Raw genomic sequence first — 20777 nt, 5'->3', positions numbered from 1 at the left:
ACGTTTTTTTTTTAAATATATTTTGGTTTGTGGAGTGAGAAGCATACTGTTAATAATGCATTTATATTTGAATCATGCTTTACACAGGGCTTATCTTTTTGCCTTCCGACTCGCACGTGATAAGGAATAATACAATGACTTAAGACGTATATAAACACAAATGATGTACACCTGTTAGAGATTGTATGTGCATCCCTCAATTTATGTTTAAAACGTGTGTGCCCCCGTTCCATGGACCTGTTCACGTCTGGGGGGGGCGTGTATTCCTTTCCGATTGGCCATGCAAGTGACGTCACATGTCGACAAACTCCCTTCTCGCTGAAGAAATGGAGAAAGATGGAGTTCTATGGAGAGTATGCATTCAATCTAATACAAATGTTGTAGTATTGTGTAATTGAGTACTGTTTCCGTCAATAGTTCTTCGTCTACAAAGAGGCGATGTAAAGCCAAACTAGTTCGTTAGATATGTGCAGTATGACCGGCTTACCCGCTAGCTAACAAAACCTTTGCAATTTTGACAACAACACGGACAGGGGACACTGGTTCAATGTAGTCCTTTTCTGTTATTGGACTTACAATCTTGGAATAGAGTTGGGCCTAATTAATGGCCATGCACGCTTATTGAGCCTTATTGAATACAAGCCTACAGAAAACCATGTATCTTGTATTATTATTATTATTATTATTATTATTACTTCATTGTGCCTACAGTGGCTACTTTATGAAGCTATCAGCCAAACATATTTTTCTGCTTTTGTTTGTCCTCAGCCACCACGTAGCTGTAGTGAATACTGGAGTGAGTTTAAACACTGTAAAAGCTTGAGGAACCGTTTTCAACACTACTATGCCCATGGTACATCACCGTCCTGTCAACAGTGGAAGGAGGACTACGACATGTGCACAACATGGGAGAAATGCAAGGATCAAGGAGCCAAGGTAGAGTTGTCCTTTGCATCAACCATATCACTACTTTGAGTAATGGGTTCAGTGTATTTTTCTTGAGTACCACAATCAAATAATGATTGCAATTTTGTTCATAACTTTATTTTACAGGAGGCACTACTGAGCAGTGAAAGGAGCAGGTTGGCAGAGCAGAAGAAGTTTACTCCAGTTTGGGAACTAAGAAGAGTCCCTCCCAAGGACTGGCATATGCCTCTCAATCATGAAAGACCTCAGGATTCTTGAACATGCGTGAAAATGTATTTTCACTTTTGTGGCCAAAATACATGTCAGATATTCCTTTATGTAGACCTCCACTATAATATTTATGAAGTATGACTACCACCACCCAGGGTAACCCTGTGGGCTATGTTGAGGTTTTAACTATTATACTAACTTCATATAAAATAAAAGCATATTTTACCTCAAATAACCCTTGACTTGTCATCTTTAAATTTTTTAATGCATTTGACAACTGATTTCAAAATAACATTCCATGACAGTTGCAAGAAAATGTAGCTTCATGAATAGACCTCAGGATGCAATTCACCATCACATTTGTATAAACAATTTATTGAGTTAGGAGTCGCATTTTATACAGGCATTGGAAGTTGGGAAAGACGTTGCAACATTATATACACACTTTGTTGCAATGTTTTAGTAAAACATTTTAGAACAACTTAAGATGATCTCATCTCATATTGATGCTTTCCTGACTAGAGGGGCTAGGCGTAGAATCACACACTGACACCCCAGCAAACGTGCATTCATCACTGAGTGTAGACTTTAGTGATATCATGGTATTTGCCATCCGGAGCATCATATTTGGGCTTGGGTGGTGTGTAGCAGGGTCCCTCGTGACTGAAGGGAAAGACGAGTGGATCTGGTTTAATAGCTGCCTTGTACAGCTCCTCAGACTCAATCTTTAGTTCCTCCAGAGCTTCTCTTTGGGCATCCAGGGCTAGGTTTATAGCCTCCATCTCAGCCGTATGCTGCGCCTGCAAGATATACAATCATCAATATATATATATATATATATGAACCAGGCTGAATGAATAGTCAATGTTCTGCATGGTCATGTGTTTGCATTGTTTGTATCATGTTGAACGGTAAAAATGTGTAAACAATTACATGCTTGAAACGAGACCACTCCTTCAACAGCAGCGCTCTGCGTTCACTCTCCTCGAAGGACAGCCTGGGCTCTGAGCGTGCTCTTTGTAATGCAGATGAACAAAACAGATTGTATTGACTCGCTTGAGGTGCTGTGATTCTTTGTAGAACATACATTATATTGATTTTGTATTGGATACGGTCACACAAATTCTAAATGGAACCAAGACAGGGGATATGTACCTTGCTTCATCCAGGCACTTGGTGGGAGTGATGAAATCTTCTATGGGGATGAGTTCAGGTGGAACTTTCTCCAGCTTCTTAAGTCTCTTCTTCAGTCTTTCTCTTGCTACATGCTCTCTTTTGGGGTCTACCTTTTTCTTTTTTTTAGGTTCCGCCCTGAAACAAAGTATAGATCCATGTTTACCTTCACACAAGGCAATGACCTCAATACAGTGCATCCTGAATTTAGTAAACATACCTTAATGGGGCAGATGTGTGAAGCGTCAGCACTGTGTTCGACCATGGGCTTTTCCTGGTAAGACAATGTTCTTCCACAAAAATACTGTAATACAAACGGTGTTGCAATTAATTAAAAACACTCAAGTTCCATATTGCAGTTTCAACAGAAGATCATGTTTACATAAACGTTGAACTATACGAATGGAGGCTGCACAGGACAATGATAATATGTTGATTGTGAAGATGTACGGAATGTAAGACCAGTGACAAGTAAACCAGTTTAACAGCCAATCAACATTGATAAACTCACCGAGGCACATGGGTCAGTCGACACAGCATCCTACCCATACAACGTGATACAATAAGAGACATGTTTAGTTTTTTAGCTAGTTAGCTAGCATTAAGGTCGTAGTCGGATACTATAAGAAGAAGAAAATACATTTACGTGTATTGCTAAACTATCCTCTATCCGTTTATCCTTGACGGCTGGCTGCAGAATGAGCGCAGAAATATGACGTCAGCAACTCAGTTTCGCTTGGACATATTTCAATGTGCTTCTTTCGAGTAATATTTTTTTCCACAAATAAATTTTAGACACCGAAGGTTTTTTGTATAATTTGCATGGAGAACGATACAATGTATTTTTAAATCCTTTATTTTAATTATTTTCCAACTCATATTAGGAATGCCTGTCGAAAGTTTTGCTCGAATGTTACTCTACGAAACACAAAATACTCGGGGTATTGAGGGGAAAGGTGAGCGCTGAATCTGATCATTGCCAGTGTTCGACGGGTTGGAAGCTGGTTGAAAGTGACACCCGGCATTATTTCTGTTCAATTCTCGGATTGTGCTGTATGCCATGGCGCTTCTAAGAGGTAAATAAACATGCCAGAGTAAACTTCAAATGCGTATCTATGTATTGTGATGTATTTATGTGCATATAAGTTTCAATGATACTTCTATGCTACTTATGCAACAATGCAACATAACCTTCTACATGGATTCATAAAAATAATCGGAATCGATATAGCTTGAAAATGTATGTTGGGGTTTAATATTTAATTCACTTATTTGTAATATAATAACTGCATTTTCATTTGCTAAGAAAAATAGGGGAAAGGTGAATCTGTATCAGGAACTTTTTAGTCATGTTTCACCTTTTGACTTTGATTACTTATCAAAAACGATGCACCAATCAGTTTTTTAAATAATAATTGTATATGTTAATACATGCTCAACTTTTGCACCTCGATAAGTGCCTTCTATCTCCAGTTGCTCTTATACTGTTGTGTCTCTCCAGGTGTATTTATTGTTGCTGGCAAGCGCACCCCATTCGGGGCGTACGGTGGTGTTCTGAAGGACCACAGTGCCACAGATCTAGCTGAACATGCTGCCAAGGCGGCCCTGGCAGCAGGGGGGGTGGCACCAGAACTTGTAAACAGTGTCATCTTCGGTAACGTCATGCAGGTAAACCTGACCACTAAGCTATATATAGCATACATTCTAGATCTGAAAACAATGATCTCTGTCTAGCACTTACTGATTAACCCTAACCCTGAAGGAAGGGGTGGGATTTTTTCAGTTGGATACTTTCGAAATATAACTTATTCTGTGAGGTTTTTCCATATTGCATACTATTATCTGAACAAGTTAATTCCGATAAATCAAGGAGCAGGTAGGGGTTAGGCATCTTCATCAAGGATGCCTCCAGGCAGAGCTGTGGACAGAGTTTAATCCAGTACCTTTCAGCTGGGAGTCAAATACCTTTTACTCTGTCTTCATATTCCGTTTATTTCCAATTCGGTCAATACATCCCCTTTGTTTTTCTCTGATTCAGAGCTCAGCCGATGCGGCTTACATTGCACGACATGTGGGACTGAGGGCTGGCGTCCCTATCCCTGTACCAGCTCTCACTGTGAACCGCCTGTGTGGATCTGGCTTTCAGTCAATCATCAATGGCGCCCAAGTAAGAACTTGTTTAATTTATTACGTGGCAGCGGACCTTGATATCATTCATACTGGTATCATGAATGATACCAATATCTGTTGAGTAGGTTCATTGTACCAACTGTTAAACGTATTTCGCTTCTCAACAGTGAACCACTTTCACTTTTTAAGCATTGATGACTATGTATTAATGTTTCCACTCTTGGCAAAAATGAAAGTATGTATACAGCCCTTGTTACTTCTTCGATACTAAACTATTTCATTACACATTTGTCAAAATAATTGATCATGCAAGTTAAAAAAGCGTAGAATTAGCAATCATATTAAAAAATATGGTTGTTTTGTAGGAAATCTGTTTGAAAGAGTCTGAGGTTGTTTTGTGCGGAGGCTCTGAGAGCATGAGCCAGGCACCCTATGCTGTCCGCAACATACGCTTTGGAACCAAGTTTGGGGTTGACCTCAAGGTGTGTTTTTCTTTCTTTTCACCACATTTTACAGGAAAATATCCAATTACTTGTAGTATTTTGCAAAATATGCATCGCAATCACTGTACCGTTTAATTTTTCGTCAACTTTCAATTTCACCTTAAAGCTAGAGGACACATTGTGGGCCGGGTTGACAGACCTCCATATCAAGCTCCCTATGGGTATCACAGCAGAAAACCTGGCAGAGAAGTACCAGCTGACCCGGGAGGAATGTGATCTGTTTGCATACCAGTCCCAGCAAAAGTGGAAAACTGGTGCGAAGGAAACATTAACTTTATCTTCATCTTTCATTACCCAGTGTGTGTTTTGGATGTCACCTAACTTGTGCACATTAAGCCCATGGAACAGTTTGCCATTGGATTGTCATTGTTGGGAAGTTAACTTAAATTCTTGTTTCACTGCAGGCCATGAGGCTGGACACTTTACAGCAGAGATTGCTCCCATCGACGTGAAGGCTAGGAAGGGTAAGGTGCCAATGACTCATGATGAGCACCCTCGTCCACAGACTACACTGGAACAGTTGGCCAAACTTCAGCCAGTCTTCAAGAAGGGAGGGACGGTCACTGCAGCTAATGCATCTGTGAGTTAGAATGCTACAGTACCTGTGATAGATTGTGATTATATAATATGATGAAGTGGTTCCGAACCTTTGCCTTTAGGTGTTCCACTTCATTTTCAATCAAAACCTTTTCTTGGATCACCTCATATACAAATGGATATGATAAAAATGTATAAAACACAGAGCAGCAGTCAGAGCAAAGAGTGCCAGTGCCCCCTTTATGCACAATTATTACCGCAAGAAAGATGGGTTGGTGGAATACAGTGAAAATAAAAGGTATCCCGGTACCCGTTATAAAGAATCAACACTGATTTACCAGATGTTTATGGGAAAGAACAAAGAACCATTTCAGATAAATATGGGCATACCTGGAATAAAATCGATTGTATTCACAATGCAGTTTTATAACTGTTTATATTTCTTCTTCTCAGGGTGTATCTGATGGAGCAGCTGCTTTGGTGATTGCCAGCGAAGACGCATTAAAAGAACACAAACTGACTCCACTGGCCAGAATAGTGGCTTATCATGCTACAGGTTGTGATCCAAGTATCATGGGAATTGGTGAGTAACTGTCATTAAGCACTGGTGTCAAATATGTCTCCCGAATAGATATTCTATTCCCATGAAAAGCAAAACAACAGAATTAAATAAGAATTATTTGTTAAAAATGTAATATTGAATATGATTTTTGCAGGCCCAGTTCCAGCAATATCAGAAGCCCTAAGAAAAGCTGGCCTTTCTCTCAGTGACATGGATATTATTGAGGTGTGTTACAATACTGTGCCTTACTTATAAACATCTGAGCATTGACCAGAAGATGTGCATCTCATTTAACCTCCATCTCCATGTTTATCCTTTCGAAAATAACTACTAACCTGTATGCATTGTGTAGAGATGTATTGGCGTATCCTTCAGAGAGGTGGCTGTCTTTATAAGCTTGGTTTTGCTTTGCACAGGTAAACGAGGCATTTGCCCCACAATGCCTGGCAGTTGCTAAGGCCCTTGGACTGGACCAAGAGAAATGTAACGTCAACGGTGGAGCTATTGCTATCGGACATCCTCTGGGTGCTTCTGGAGCGCGAATCACGGCCCACCTGGTCCACGAGCTCAGGTAGAGTTGCCCGTGACGCTTGTATTTCATACTTCTGTGTTTGAATAGATATGCATTTAAGTGTTCTAACTACGCTGAAGCTTGAAATTCATACTGTTTTCTTTGCTCTCGCAGGCGAAGAAATGGCAAGTATGCAATTGGAGCTGCTTGCATTGGTGGAGGCCAAGGAATTGCAATCATCATTGAAAACACTCCATAAAAACAACTTTTTGATGTGATTTAAAATGATCCTACAAATTGAAGAGAACCACACCTTATGACCCACTTGTAATAAGGATTTTGATTCAAAGATCCATGAAAAATATGTTACAGTTGTCATTGCTACTTTATTATTCATAGATAAGATGTACTACCTACTAACTACTACCTCATGTATGTAGACTGTGCCTTCAGTACACAACAGAATGAGGTAGAAGCTTCAACATGTATAAAGTCTGTAACAATAGGCTTTAATAAATGTTTCTGCCATGATATACTCCATACATAGAAAATACTACATTTGTATTTCCATGTGATACTTTCAAATAAATGTGGCTGCAATTTTAACATTGGCTTGGTTGTTGGCTTTATTGTTACTTGTTTTGTATTGACATTGTTTTTTAATTTATGAATTTTGGTCAAATTATTTGTACCATTGTGATTTATTAAATATCGTCTTATTGGGATTTAACATTTTAGGATTTCCTTATGTTGACGTTGACGATATTGGCACATGTTTTACTATTCTATTATTTTTATGTTATTTGTTTTACTGTACCAACATTGATTTTCTCCATCAATAGAGTTCGACTGTTCTGTTAAATAGCGGCGCAAATTGGTGGGCGCTATCCTGGTAATTTCTCTGCGTGAGAAATACGAAGTGTGGCGTGTGAGCGTGTGCATGGGTTGAATTGCGTGTGTCTCACGCGGAATGCGTGAGACTTGAGAGCCCATATAGACATTAAATATACATAATAATTATCTGGCACCAGATTTGTACTGATTGTCAAAAAAGATGTATACAACTTTTATTATAAAAAAATAAATGTGTTTAAATACACGCACATACACAATCTCGTGCCCACACACATTCAACCTAAAATATGGCAACGGATCAAAAATATTTTTAAATCACAAGTTCTGTTGATATATATTATATTTCGGACTACAACGACCATGGTCCCAATGGAAACAACTTTGGCGTCGCACGGGTTATATACGTCACTTCCCCGGAAGTCGTTCTTTTTTCTTAGCTACGGTAAGGAAACCTTCTCACTGTCCCAAGTCTGGAATATAATCTTCCAACATCTGTGTTATTAAATGTACATACTCGTTTTTACACATCAAGCAATGTATATATATTTATAGACAATACACTCGTATAAATATTGGATGGTTTCATTTGCCGTTAGTCGTAATAAACAGTTCTGTATGTTCAGTCAAAGCCCACCGGCACGTCATGCATTCTGGACGCGTTGTACCGTTAAATGTTAGCTGAACGCTAGTGTTTGCCGTCTAGTTGGTAACATATCTGAGTGTTCTAACGAATTTTCATTTTTAAATCGTATGTTGTATGTAACTTGTCGTATCGTATGTTGTGTTTTTAACGGAGGCAATACCCTCCTCTATGCTAATGGTTAGCCAGTTGTCATGCCTGCCTCACAATCTACTCTGCCCTAGTTGATACCCGTTTTGCAATATTACCTGTGCCCCTGTCGGGAGTTGGCAGGTTGATGGCTAACTCGTAATACGTAGTGTCATGTTTATGAACTGGGTCTGGATCATCTTAAACGAGCATGCTGCTTTTTCTATACATTTTATATATTTTATGTTTTATTTACCTTACTGTAGATGGCAGAGGGAGACAAAAAGGCCGCCAAGACGGGACCCAAGAGGCACTCCAGCCGGAACCCGGCTCTGGCCCGGGGGATCGGTCGTTTCTCCCGTTCTGCCATGAACACCAGGAGAGCTATGTACAAGAGGAAGATCAAGACCGTCGAGACCAAGGTCAGCACAGATAAGCATGTCCACAAGTTTTGCACTTTGCAGTCATGTGTTTGGAGTTTACCATAAAGTCCAAAAGTAAACTATGTTCTACATTATAACTACAGATTGAGAAGAAACTGAAGGAAAAGCCCCGCGCCACCATCACAAAGACTGTTGGAGGAGACAAGAATGGAGGCACTCGCGTTGTCAAACTGCGTAAAATGGTGAGTAATGTTTTTTGCAAGATAATTCCACGTGTAATGCCTAAAATAGTGTCCATGGCAATGTTTAATTGTAATGTCGGTCTGTACGCTTGTAATGCTAGAGATACCCTTTGCCAATAACATTTAATGTTATACAAAGAAGATGGTTTGCCATGTTCCCTAATTGTTGTCAACCTGATCTGTTTGCATCCTAGCCCCGCTACTACCCAACAGAGGATGTGCCCCGCAAACTGAAGAGCCACGGGATTAAGCCCTTCAGCCAGCACAAGAGGAAGCTGCGCAAGTCCATCTCCCCTGGAACCGTGGTCATTCTCCTCACTGGTCGCCACCGCGGAAAGGTATGGAGTCATGCATTGTTTATGCAGCGTTGGGATGTTGGATGATGTGGGCCTTGCCATAACTGATCATCGAACTGATTGATTCACTTAAATGTTAAATATGCATCCCAAGTCCAACTGAAGTCAGCTTTCTTCTAGTCGCATGCCTTTTTTTTTTTTTTACTCGACTAGTGCTGATACTGCCAAGCAAACGGCATACCCTTGTTGACTAGATGTTGTACTGTATGATAAACTGTCAATGTTGCCACATATCTTTCTATAGCACACAGATGAAATGGTGGTATGTTAGATTATTATTGGATGTTTATTATTGGAACACTCAACGTGAGTAAGGCCTGGCTGAATTAGTATTTACTTTTGGCGGTTAATGGACCATATTCATTTATTTTGGTTTGTCTTAAGCTTTTAAATCTGAGCACATACTGTTGGGTATAGTGATATACAGTCTACCTTTGCTATTTCTGGCTTTATCAGATAACCAAAGACTATTTGTTATAATTTGTCAAAACCGTCTTTCCTTTTATCTTTCAGCGTGTCGTGTTCATGAAGCAGCTCTCAAGTGGTCTGCTCCTTGTCACTGGCAAGTACAATTGATACCTGACTTTATCATTCTGTTTCACCATATATTTGAATGTACGTCATTTTGGGGACATAATGCAACCTTCGATGTCCCATGATCTGATTTTTAATGTGTTCTTACCGGCCCCCAGGTCCTCTTGCCCTGAACAGAGTCCCCCTGCGTAGGGCCCACCAGAAGTTTGTCATCGCCACCAACACCAAGGTTGATGTGTCTAGTGTCAAGATCCCCAAGACTGTGACAGACGCGTACTTCAAGAAGACAAGGCTGAGGAAGCCCCGTCACCAGGAGGGAGAGATCTTTGACACAGAGAAGGAGGCAAGCTATTCGCCCCAAATACTATTCATTCTGTTAAATCAAGTTGTCCTTTTCGACAGTTCGTCATTGTACTCGTTTATATTTTCATCTTCCTGCAGAAGTACCAGATTACAGAGCAGAGGAAAGAGGACCAGAAGGCTGTGGACTCGCAGCTCCTTCCCCTTATCGGCAAGGTCCCTCAGCTGAAGGGATACCTCCGCAATGCTTTCTGCCTGTCCAATGGCATCTACCCACACAAGATCGTTTTCTAAATGTGTTAATAAAAGAGTCACAGTCATATGCCGGGAACTGGAATTTTGTTGTCATTATATTTTAATACTTCATACATTTTAGAAGTGGATCCGCCGCTGTGACCAAAGCATTTCACACATTTTGAAAAGGGCACTAAAATTATACATTTTGGCAGATGGCACCTTGTGGGCTGTGAAGAACCATAAGATGAAATGAGTAGTGGGTGAAGCTAGTGTAATTTGAAACCTGCCTCTGCATGACATTTCTTAAGGCAGTTGGATCAATTTTGGGGGTCTTGCCAAAGAATCATTGTAAGAAACCCCTGGAGACGGTTATGTAAAAGTGGCATTGTTTACGTGTGTTCAGTAAGGGAAGCATGGGCTGCCTTATAAATATTGCCTCATTCCCTTTACGATAGTTAAAGCTACCAAATATAATTGAGCAAAAATCCTAGTGTAGATTGTAATCTACATTGAACTGATGACAGCTTTTTGATGTTAAGGTGTTCGACATGGCAAGATGAATTAGTCGTAAAGGCAGACAATTGAAAGAGGCAAACGGGTATGCTTTAATTTAAAAAACTGAAATGTCAAATGTAACATGACAAAAATAAATACATGTATTTAGCGTTTATTACATGGCAACCCCTCCCCTCCATAACAGTAGAAAGCAGCACAGAAAAAGGCGGAGCCCGTTGATCAGGAATGATGAGAGCCTTGCTGTAAAATTAGTCCGTTTTATTGGTCATGCCGGACTTCTTTCTTCAACCAGATTTGAACAGGAGTATTGCGACCTGACCCAAGTAGAAGTAGATAAAATGCTTTGTTTCATGCGTCACGTAGCTGCCAAAATTCCTGCCAACAATGCAATGCCAAGTGGGGTTGAACTTCTTGTCGAACTCCTGGAAGGAATGGGTAAATATTTATTGACAACCTGTTCACACGGAAATATACTCACAGGTCCTAAATCTTATATAACTTTTAAATTGTATTGCATTTATTGACCGTACACAACTTAAGGTGTTTCCATTGCTAATGAATAAGTAAATCACGTTTTATCATTGGCCCACTAGAATATATCGTAAATATAAAACTTGGGAGAAATGTACTAATTGAAGGGTCATATTTAGCAAATGCTGTCAAACTAGACATTTGTAATCAAGCATAACGTTAGTAATATTGTTGCTTAAAGTTGTGTTGTGGCAGGGGTGTCACCTTTTTTATGTATGCAGCGATGTCTTTCTCGATGTTATACTTCTCAAGGGCCTGGGTGGCACATTCAACAGCGTCCTGCTGCATCTCCTCAGACATATCTGCATTTTTGATCACTGCTTTTCTGTCAGACATAGTTGCCCTGGAAACAAAACAAAAAGCCATATAAGGAACTGAACTTGCTTAATGCAAAGTCATTTGCACTTAAGTCTAAACATCTCATCGCATAGTAAAGCTGCTGAAATTTCGTATTCGCCCTCGCATCGTGACACACACCTCATCTAAGATTTGCACGGAAAACATTTTAGCCCAAAGGCCAACACTAGCATTACATAATAACAAACGCATGACATCCACTAGAACGAACCATTTCCACTTATGTTGCATAACAACTTCCATCAGCACCAGGGAAGGTGCGCTCGACGTTGGTTTCTATGGAAACGCCAGATATCGAATACTACCATCTCGACGTATCGTATCGACATTTTCCCGAGGATTGTAAAACGGCGGCCGTAGATTATGATAAAAGCGTCCTGCTAATTAAAACCGTAGCACATTGTATTTGCAAATTATTTAGCACAGACACAAGTATTCTTCAGTCTAGAATCCCATGGTCGATGTATGAATGCGTACCATAATGTGGCATTGCAGGATTGAGTTATAACAACTAGCAGTGTGTACGGCCACCATGCAGCGACAGTAAACCGATGAATGAGCACGAATTCGACAGACGTTAGTTTGCAGATCCTTCAGTATAACTAGAAATACAATACAAATTCGCTAACAGTGATGATTGATAATAATAAAGCAACTATCACGTTCACGCCAAATCATTGAAATACCTACTAGTTTTACGTAGATGTTTTTCTACTTTGAAGAAACGATTTCTCTTACAGCAACTCCCGCGAAGTGGTTGACACGAAATTAACGTGGGTGTGTAACTGCCAGAGAAGGATTTCTCGACCTCGTCCGATTGGTTGCGGGTAAGCTACAAGCTAATTCTATTGGCTGATTCTTGTGTGTTTTCTGGTATTTGTGTCTGCATTCTATTTCAACCCACAATGCTTAGCGGTTACTGTCACGTTGCCCTGGGAACCGATGTAAATAACAGTTCGAGCTGCCCGTTCGAACTGTTATTTATTAAAATACTCATAAAATAACCAATACCTTGTTTATAATATTACCGATTAATTCAGCTGGGCTGTTTTATTTTATTTTCAACAGGTGTCTTTAAATCGATCCTGCTGCTCATAATGAATATGCAGGCCATGCTGTTTTAGACTTGAGTTTTATTTGAGTCAGAAGAGTTTATCATCTTTCGGTTGCAATATCTGAACAATTGACCAGTTTGGTCCCTAATTAATGCTACCAGAAGAAATTGAACACACATTTATACAACAGTTTAATAGATGATAGTCAACCTATTAAAATAGACCTGGAACTGTTTCAATTCACACACGAATATCACACCAAAAAATGTTTTGCCAAAGTACAATAATATATATATACAGTGGGGCAAAAAAGTATTTAGTCAGCCACCAATTGTGCAAGTTCTCCCACTTAAAAAGACGAGAGAGGCCTGTAATTTTCATCATAGGTAAACCTCAGCTATGAGAGACAAAATGAATTTATTTGCAAATTATGGTGGAAAATAATTATTTGGTCAATAAGAAAAGGTCATCTCAATACTTTGTTACATGCCCTTTGTTGGCAATGACAGAGGTCAAACGTTTTCTGTAAGTCTTTAGCAGTGATGTTGGGTTACTGGGTTACTGGCAAATTGGCCAGTACCCCGGGTTGAAGGAAAATTAGACAAAAAACAATTGCAGTTTGATGAATCCACAATGTACTAGGGGCACTGGATATAGAAACAAAGTAGGGAACAAAAGTAGGCATGATTTTCAAACTTCATACATATTCAGGGTTCCTAGTCTATATAACAACCATGTAGTTAACCCCCCAAAAAAGATTTCTTTATAAATACTAAATAAGAGATTCTAATCATAATTGTGAGCCTAGTAAACAGTTTCCATCCAATTTCCATAGTTTCCTGATTTTAATAAATCCACTCGTATCCACATCAACAAAACATGCAAAAGGAAACTCAAAAGACAATTAAAACCCACATTCCCATCTTTATAAAAAAAAATGTATCAAACTCGCTTAGCACCTTTGTGGAAGGTAAATGGTTGTAATACAAATATATGTATTGGCTTTCACTTCACTGGCTGCGCTCCTTTGGCTCTCTGTATTTGTACTGGATGTACTCAAAGATATCCCTCTCACAGTCAACCATCAGAGGCTCACCCGCCATTCCTACAGACAGAAGATTCATTCGGTCATTCATTATTTATTTATTCCATTTAACATATATTGGTCTTCATTTCTACAAATGGTTGTTTGCGACTCACCAGTGACACCGAGTGGTCTTATAGTGTACTCATTGAGAGTGAAGCCCTTCTCCAATGCATGAGTTCTCATGGTCTTGTTAAAGATGTCACTCCCAGTGAAATAAAGAACACCGCAATAGTACTGATCCTTAGGAATTAACCTGAGAAGAGATGCCCAAGTTAGTACAAATTTCCAATCTTTAGAATAAAAAGACAAATAATTGACATGTGATCACCTAATGTCAATTCGTCTGTGGAGGAACGCTTCCTCCTCCTCCTCATCATCAGCACTCTTCTGCAACTGGCAGACACCCTGGGAAAAACCACAAGCATAGACTTCATTTTTGGTACCATCGGCAATAGCACATGTTCTACACAATGCAGATTAGGTACATTATTAACCACACCATGTATTTGGTGTCTCCTTTGGAAAGGGTGTCCGTTATGAATCCAATGGACAGAAAATGGTCCACAACTGCATGCAGAAGCTTTGGCTGTTTGGGAAGAAAAAAATACAATCAACAAATATGTTAAGGGAGAAAGAGAGAAAATATAAACATGATATTAGCACCTGTTAAAGCAGACCTCTATGAAATCACATTGACTCACCTGCTTCTCAGACTCAGCGGTGTAGTCTGGATGGGTCAGCAGGATATCAATATCACCACTTGAGGGTGCACCTGATAATGGTTAACATATTGCGACAAAGATGAGGCATTTTATTTGTATTTGCATGTTAACAGAAACATATGACAGGTAATATATTCACTAAGCAATTATGTTACCTCTTCGGTAGCTTCCACAGATGGTTCCAATGTATTCTGTACCTACAGTCTTCAGTTCGGCTTGAATCAAAGTCTAAACAAATGCGAACATGAGTCAAAAATAATCTTTTATTAACGAGGGGGGGGAGAGGATACATATATTGTATATACAGTTTTACTGTATACTCACTTCCATTTTCTCCATCTCTTCCCGTGGAATCCTCTTTTCAAACTCCTCAAAGTACCTAAGAGAAATCACAGGACAGTAAGATGCGAGTTAAATATGGGTGAAACACAAAAACCCAAAGTATTTTTAGTGTTCTCTACACATCTTGATTCATTCCTCAAAGATAAAATTTAGAAAATAGGATTTGTTTTGCACTTACTTGAGGCCGATCTGCTGGTGATGGTTCAATTTGCTTTCAATATTTTTCAAATCTAAAGAAAAGTCACAGAAGGATGAATATGTACCTTAACATCTACATTGGCACAACTTCAACAACTTCACAACTTCCATCAAGAATATACGCAAAGTTGACTGAAGTAGTCCTTAGTCAAATCCTCCAATTTCTAACAATCTGTGATATTTCTAGTGGCTATCGCTGAATAAGCACACCACAGTGAAACGTTACCTTCAAGTGTCTTCACTCCATCCTCAAAGAACTTCCTGGCAGCAGCAGGCCTTGGAAGAGAGAAACATATGAATCATTAAGGATTACAAATAAAGACCCTATAGCTCTGCTACTACTAGTGCATTAGGCTTAGGCGTATTGCGTCAGTGACATGATTCAATCTGTTTTTTGCAGTGATATACACTTTTGACATACCCAATTCCAGTAACTCTTGTGAGGAAATTGATGGATGAGCTTGTGTCGTCATTCCGTATCTAAAAAGATAAACACTTCGGGTAAGTTTTCAGTTTTTAATGTTAGTGGAAATAAATAGTGGTTAATCATAAATATCTTAATCAAATTATGAAAATTAACCTTGTCCAATTTCCTTAATGTGCCCGTTTGCAGAAACTCATCGATCTTTTCCGCAATTTTTTGTCCCACACCTTCCTGTTGTAGGTTGGGAAAGAACACTTTATATACATGTGCAATATTTATGCAAGATAGCGTCCATATTCTTGATTTTAGCTGCCGTGTACTGTAGCCATCATAATGCAAGTAAATTGAGACAATTGCTTTATCAACTGAGTTGTGAAAGCCCTTACAATAGAAATTTTACATAAAAGATATGTGTAGCCATTGGGTATTTAGTCAATTGTTACCATCAGTATAATGAGCTATTGTTGTATTTGAATGGAAGAAAATGCTTATGCTTTAAGTGAAATCATAAGTAAGCCCGTTATATACAACCGATTCCTAATGCATATTATCCATTCCAAAAGAGAACCAAGCTATGTTTCACCAAGCTGTGTACAATGTAAATACTGGACCAGTGTGATGATAGTTCAATGTACATTGGAAACCTCTCCATGCACCAACGTCAGTGTTTATGAATGTTTACATGAACTTGACATTGGTGAAGCGTACATACCAGTTTCTTCGCTTCTGTACCACTTTTGATCTTCTCTGGGTACTTCGAAATAGTCGATGCTGCCTTCCTAATAAAAGCATACCAAATATATTGATTAAATGAAAACATTAGGAAGCAAATGGTTTGTATAGTTGTATTGTACATGTAGTCAGGAACGATTTGTAGTTGGATTCATTAACATCTTACCGGTAGGCATTATACTTGTGTATCGCTCTGTTTACATTTTTCTCATAATTTGCCAGTTCTGGAAGTAAAATACAAACAGATAATTTAGCAAATAAACATTTAGCCATTTGCAATTTGAGAATGCAATATTCAGTTTTCTGGTTGAAATGGCACGTCAGCTAACGTAAAAAAAAAAAACGATTTAAAGGACAGGCAGCCTGCATGTATTGCACAATCATGACCTCCCTCAATAGCAAAGGAAATGTGCTACTACTTATTATTCAGCGTATATTCAAACTAAATCAAGGTCATACAGCATAAATCCTAAACCGTACCAAACCAAATAGCTTGAGATTGACTATTGTTAGATTTGCTCAACTACCCGAATACCCTTCACGTACCAACAAGAAAGTCTGTTATTCCTTCATTGGGCGATTCCTGTGGTGCTTTCCTCTTACTCATCGTCGGTTCTTTGTTCAATTAAATGTAATTTAATAATTTATGTTGTTCAAGGGTTAGATGTGATGAAAAAGTAGACGACTGCTGTGTTCTTGGTTGCTAACACATTAGCCTGTTTGAGACTAAACAATGAAAGGGCGACGATTGGTGGAAGGACTTTCGCCTACGTAAGACGTAATACGGTCATCACGTACGTCAATTACGTTTTCTTCAAATAGTCAATACAATGTAACATTTATTTAATTTGGCTGTCTGATAACAAGAAGCTTCCTATAAAAAAACAAACATGTGTAGTTGTGTCCAAAGCCAACAACTATTACAAATGTTCTCATTTATTCAGGGAAAGTTAAACAAAGTCACCCAGTTACAGTTCTTCTCGATCGTATACACACAAAAAATGGAACTATGCACACAATTCTGAACACTTGAAGCTCATGTATCAACTACAAGACTCCAGACTGCTAAACTCTCGTTTTCACATTTTTGTGAAAACGCTAAGCACAAATCTCATCATTTAGCACACTTGGTTCACCTGGATCACACTGGCCTTCGAAACGCAACAACTAATTACCAATAAGTCTAACTCACTTCTCACCTGTTGAAACTCAACTGGCAAAACACTTCAATCATGTATCAGAGCATTAAAGAAGACTCGGTGCGCTCTACTGTGTTGTAGATATGGTCCTTTGGCCTGATCAGAATTGGAGCTGAGATACATACTGATTTACATGTAGATCTGTTTCACCTCATTTATGTTCTTATTTTTATTTATTTTTGGCCTACGAAAAGCTTTTTATGCAGTCAGTTCAGCTTAACATTTTACTGTATTACAGTAAAAAAATATTTATTTGCTTTGTGACCTTTTTGTACTTGTACTTGCACTGATTTCATCAGTACATCCTCGAAAGACAGTCTAAACATTTTCTAAAAACATTTTAATTGAAAGCTCTATAATCCAAATGTATTTAGACTTACAATACATACAATCACTATCGATGGTGCATATCAACTCTTTATAATGCATCTCAACAATGTATCATTTCTTCCAATCTCATGTTGCTGGCAACGGCATGCTTCAAAGTGTTTTGGCCACACTAGGTTTTCCAACCAACAACCTGTAGAGACTGGGGACTTCAATAGCTAAATTAAATAAATGCTTAAGCATGTTATGAAAAACATACAAATAAACCAGACTTTCAAAAAGTGTATACTAAATATCTTAATTCAAAATAATTAAGAATAAAAAAGTAAGATGATGCAACTTCGATGGAACACTATGTAGAATATAACTAGACCACTACAGTGATCCAACCCAGTACTAGTACTGTACCACTCAACCATTTCTACGAATCAGTTTTGATGAACACTTTGTCTCTTGAAAATATTTTTATAGCCTCTTCCATTTCAAACAGCCTGCGATCAAGCTGAGTGCGACGGGAACATATACTCAGACTATCTGCCCTGACCGGGAGAGACAGCAGCTCCTTCACCAGGGTCTTGTGGCCTGAGGAGAAATATAGATGAAGATAGGTCAGAGCGGCCTGATAAGCCTCATTCTTGCTGTTTTCAACCTTCCCCTTCCTTCATATAGAAAAGCAGAATGGGATGTCTAATGATATTTCTGGCTTCTATACATATACACCCCTCTAGCAGTGCTTAGTTTGATTGTTTAGTTCAGGTCAGTTTAAATGATAAAGGGTTATTTGTCCTTGTAACAATGTAGGGAAATAGTGGCAAATAAATCTCATAGTTATAGTTAAAAATAGTTACAATAATGACACCTAGAGTTACTCCAGAGTAGATCTACATCCAAACAGAGGACATACTCTCTTTGAGCGATTGCAGTGTATCCCGTCTCTCCCTCTCCGTCATTAACGTGTGCCCAGGAGGGATGGTTGGGTCCGGCGCAATCTTCTTCTTCTCTTCCTTCTCTTTACGCCACTGTTCCTTCCTCTTCTCCAGACTTAACGCATCCGTGTTTGAGTAGGTAAACAAAAACAAACAGAAGCCAAAAATGAAGCCAAAACGTATCAGGTTTGGTTTTTTATCAAATATGGAGCCAAACCATACTCACTACTGAGGCACCTGGCCCTTCACAGCACTTGGGACCGGCTTGTCTTTGAGGTTAGTCAAAGACTGGGATCGACGGAGAACCACCTTCCCTGCAGCTCTTGCATTGTGTCTGATGAAGTCCACGCTCTTTCCCTGGATTTCTAACTGTAAATATGTGGTCAAAAGTCAAAGCTATGCACGTTAGAATGCTAATTTACCTGTCTATTTTTGTGTGAATGATCCAAGAGCCCTTAAGATTATTTTTTCTGTTTTTTTTTACTGGTTGGTTCTCGTCGCCTGCATTGTTGCGGGGATCTGGATGTCGCAGAGCAGAAACTGAGGCACTGCGATGTATCCCGACAGGTCCAGCGGATGCACAGCTAGAGTGCCCCCTCAGAAATGTCTGACACTGTGGCTTCGGATGGGAGCCAGATTCCTGCATATAAAAGGGTTGAGTTGATTAGAAGAAAAAACGCATGGTTCATTTTAAACTAAAGCCAAAAGTCCATACAGATGACCATACTTGTAGCTCGGCCATCACCCTGGATGGGATGTTCTGGTATTTGGCGGAGCTCCGGAGTGCTTTCACTGGGACAGGCTGTGAGTGGACTCGGACAGCCTCCTGTTCTTTGCAGCGCCTCTGGATCTCCCTCAGACGCCTTATGTTCTCTTTTCCATAATCACGCATAAACTGTTCTGAGGGAAGGGGCACCAAGTAGAGGTCAGGAAAATACAACTTTAATACTTTTAATTGTGCAGTAACAGGAGTGAAAATAATTTTGTAAAAATTTAACCATTACAGATGTGTTAAAGATTGATTGAATTTTTAAACAATGATTTGAACAAGCATTGGGAGCCTACACCAGACAGCAGCATGCAGTGGGGGATGGATACTACATGGTCCCTGTGCCATTATTACTTAATGTCGTATCTTTTTACGGATATAATCAAAATAATCAAAAGATATATATTTAGTGACAATTACGATCCTCATACTTTGTTTAGGAGTGCTTGGGCTGAAGGAAACACCCTCCAATTTAAGTAGTGCTCCCACTACACCCCTCTGTCCTCGCTCCAGGATGTGGGTGGCATTGCGACCAATTCGCGGAGGACATGGTGGGTCACGACAACTGTAGCACTCAGGGTGGAGCCCTGGGTCTGGGGCCAGCGGCCCTGACAGCAGCGCTAAAGTCCCATCAGAATGTCCTTCTAACCGCCCCCTGGCTGAAAAGTGCCACAAATATTTAATTGTATATGCATGCAGTGAAAGATTTGTTTGGATGTTTATGTCGCCATTTGTTCTGATATTATAGGGTATCTTACCAGAAGCAGGCCGTTTGTAGTAGTCGGGGAAAAGCGATGGGTCTGGTGGGATGGGCCCATATATCTTCGACGGTCCTTCGCACGTCATAAAACTAAGAGCTTGGCGATGTTAGTGGTTAAATATAGCTTAGGGCATTGATGGGTTGGTGTATTTTGTGTATAGCTTATTATATAACGCAATCGCCTGGGCCTCTATCTTGCAGCGAATACTCGTATCTTGTAACCCTTATCTTCAGCGTTTAATGTTCAAATAGTCGCGAACACGTGTGTTTAAAGAAACGAATAACGTTAAGGGTGTTACCTTTATTAGCTTCAGACGACCCAAACCGTGGAGTTTGACGACGCTGTGGTATCAACAATACCTGCATGATTTGTCACCATGGAAACGGCTGAGCTGCGCATAGAGGTAGATCATACAGAATGTGACTGGGAGCTAAACCTATGAGCTCAAGGGTGCTAATCACATAAACGCACACTATTCTTTGAAACACCTTAACTCAAAAAGGGATGTTCAAGGCAACAATATATATATATATATTTAATGGAGTAATATAATTACTCCATTACTTAACAATTCAACATTTGAATTGCTCTAGGAGTTATAT

The 20777-nt window shown here is 39.4% G+C and overlaps 7 protein-coding genes across 7 annotated transcripts; 3 read left to right on the top strand and 4 right to left on the bottom strand.

Moving 5' to 3' along the window:
- Nucleotides 1-323: 323 nt before the first annotated feature.
- cUnh22orf39 (chromosome Un C22orf39 homolog) lies at nt 324-1185 on the top strand (the record flags this gene model as incomplete). Its single annotated transcript, XM_079735356.1, has 3 exons — nt 324-353; nt 769-936; nt 1054-1185. The coding sequence occupies exons 1-3, from the start codon at nt 327-329 to the stop codon at nt 1183-1185; spliced, it is 327 nt and encodes a 108-aa protein (XP_079591482.1). The 5' UTR covers nt 324-326.
- Nucleotides 1186-1530: 345 nt separating this feature from the next.
- On the bottom strand, nt 1531-2987 carry mrpl40 (mitochondrial ribosomal protein L40). The gene is made up of 5 exons (XM_079731299.1): nt 2822-2987; nt 2531-2614; nt 2293-2448; nt 2071-2152; nt 1531-1937 (listed from the first exon to the last, which is right to left on the bottom strand). The coding sequence occupies exons 1-5, from the start codon at nt 2881-2883 to the stop codon at nt 1710-1712; spliced, it is 612 nt and encodes a 203-aa protein (XP_079587425.1). The 5' UTR covers nt 2884-2987; the 3' UTR covers nt 1531-1709.
- Nucleotides 2988-3265: 278 nt separating this feature from the next.
- On the top strand, nt 3266-7142 carry acaa2 (acetyl-CoA acyltransferase 2). Its single transcript, XM_079742914.1, has 10 exons — nt 3266-3386; nt 3812-3978; nt 4349-4477; nt 4806-4922; nt 5050-5197; nt 5348-5523; nt 5934-6063; nt 6197-6267; nt 6459-6613; nt 6728-7142. Exons 1-10 carry the CDS (start codon nt 3371-3373, stop codon nt 6810-6812), a joined length of 1194 nt encoding a protein of 397 aa, XP_079599040.1. The 5' UTR covers nt 3266-3370; the 3' UTR covers nt 6813-7142.
- A 1301-nt stretch (nt 7143-8443) lies between these two features.
- On the top strand, nt 8444-10312 carry rpl6 (ribosomal protein L6; the record flags this gene model as incomplete). Its single annotated transcript, XM_079729474.1, has 6 exons — nt 8444-8599; nt 8704-8802; nt 8997-9140; nt 9672-9720; nt 9851-10035; nt 10134-10312. The coding sequence occupies 6 exons, from the start codon at nt 8444-8446 to the stop codon at nt 10284-10286; spliced, it is 786 nt and encodes a 261-aa protein (XP_079585600.1). The 3' UTR covers nt 10287-10312.
- Nucleotides 10313-10810: 498 nt separating this feature from the next.
- dynll1 (dynein, light chain, LC8-type 1) lies at nt 10811-12419 on the bottom strand. Its single transcript, XM_079729492.1, has 3 exons — nt 12324-12419; nt 11481-11619; nt 10811-11167 (listed from the first exon to the last, which is right to left on the bottom strand). The coding sequence occupies exons 2-3, from the start codon at nt 11610-11612 to the stop codon at nt 11030-11032; spliced, it is 270 nt and encodes an 89-aa protein (XP_079585618.1). The 5' UTR covers nt 11613-11619; nt 12324-12419; the 3' UTR covers nt 10811-11029.
- A 346-nt stretch (nt 12420-12765) lies between these two features.
- On the bottom strand, nt 12766-16904 carry polb (polymerase (DNA directed), beta). The gene is made up of 14 exons (XM_079735777.1): nt 16740-16904; nt 16360-16417; nt 16174-16240; nt 15618-15692; nt 15459-15517; nt 15264-15313; nt 15018-15069; nt 14822-14876; nt 14653-14725; nt 14477-14547; nt 14275-14361; nt 14104-14180; nt 13889-14028; nt 12766-13793 (listed from the first exon to the last, which is right to left on the bottom strand). Exons 1-14 carry the CDS (start codon nt 16798-16800, stop codon nt 13699-13701), a joined length of 1020 nt encoding a protein of 339 aa, XP_079591903.1. The 5' UTR covers nt 16801-16904; the 3' UTR covers nt 12766-13698.
- Nucleotides 16905-18091: 1187 nt separating this feature from the next.
- enkd1 (enkurin domain containing 1) lies at nt 18092-20540 on the bottom strand (the record flags this gene model as incomplete). The annotated part of the gene is made up of 8 exons (XM_079758117.1): nt 18092-18301; nt 18624-18760; nt 18872-19014; nt 19130-19285; nt 19373-19545; nt 19846-20073; nt 20173-20271; nt 20474-20540. The coding sequence occupies 8 exons, from the start codon at nt 20538-20540 to the stop codon at nt 18141-18143; spliced, it is 1164 nt and encodes a 387-aa protein (XP_079614243.1). The 3' UTR covers nt 18092-18140.
- Nucleotides 20541-20777: the final 237 nt, after the last annotated feature.

This window comes from Pollachius pollachius, assembly GCF_949987615.1.
Source record: "Pollachius pollachius genome assembly, chromosome: 1".
NCBI lineage: Eukaryota > Metazoa > Chordata > Actinopteri > Gadiformes > Gadidae > Pollachius > Pollachius pollachius.
Note: the sequence above shows the minus strand (reverse complement) of the source record. Positions and strands in the feature narration are given on the sequence as shown.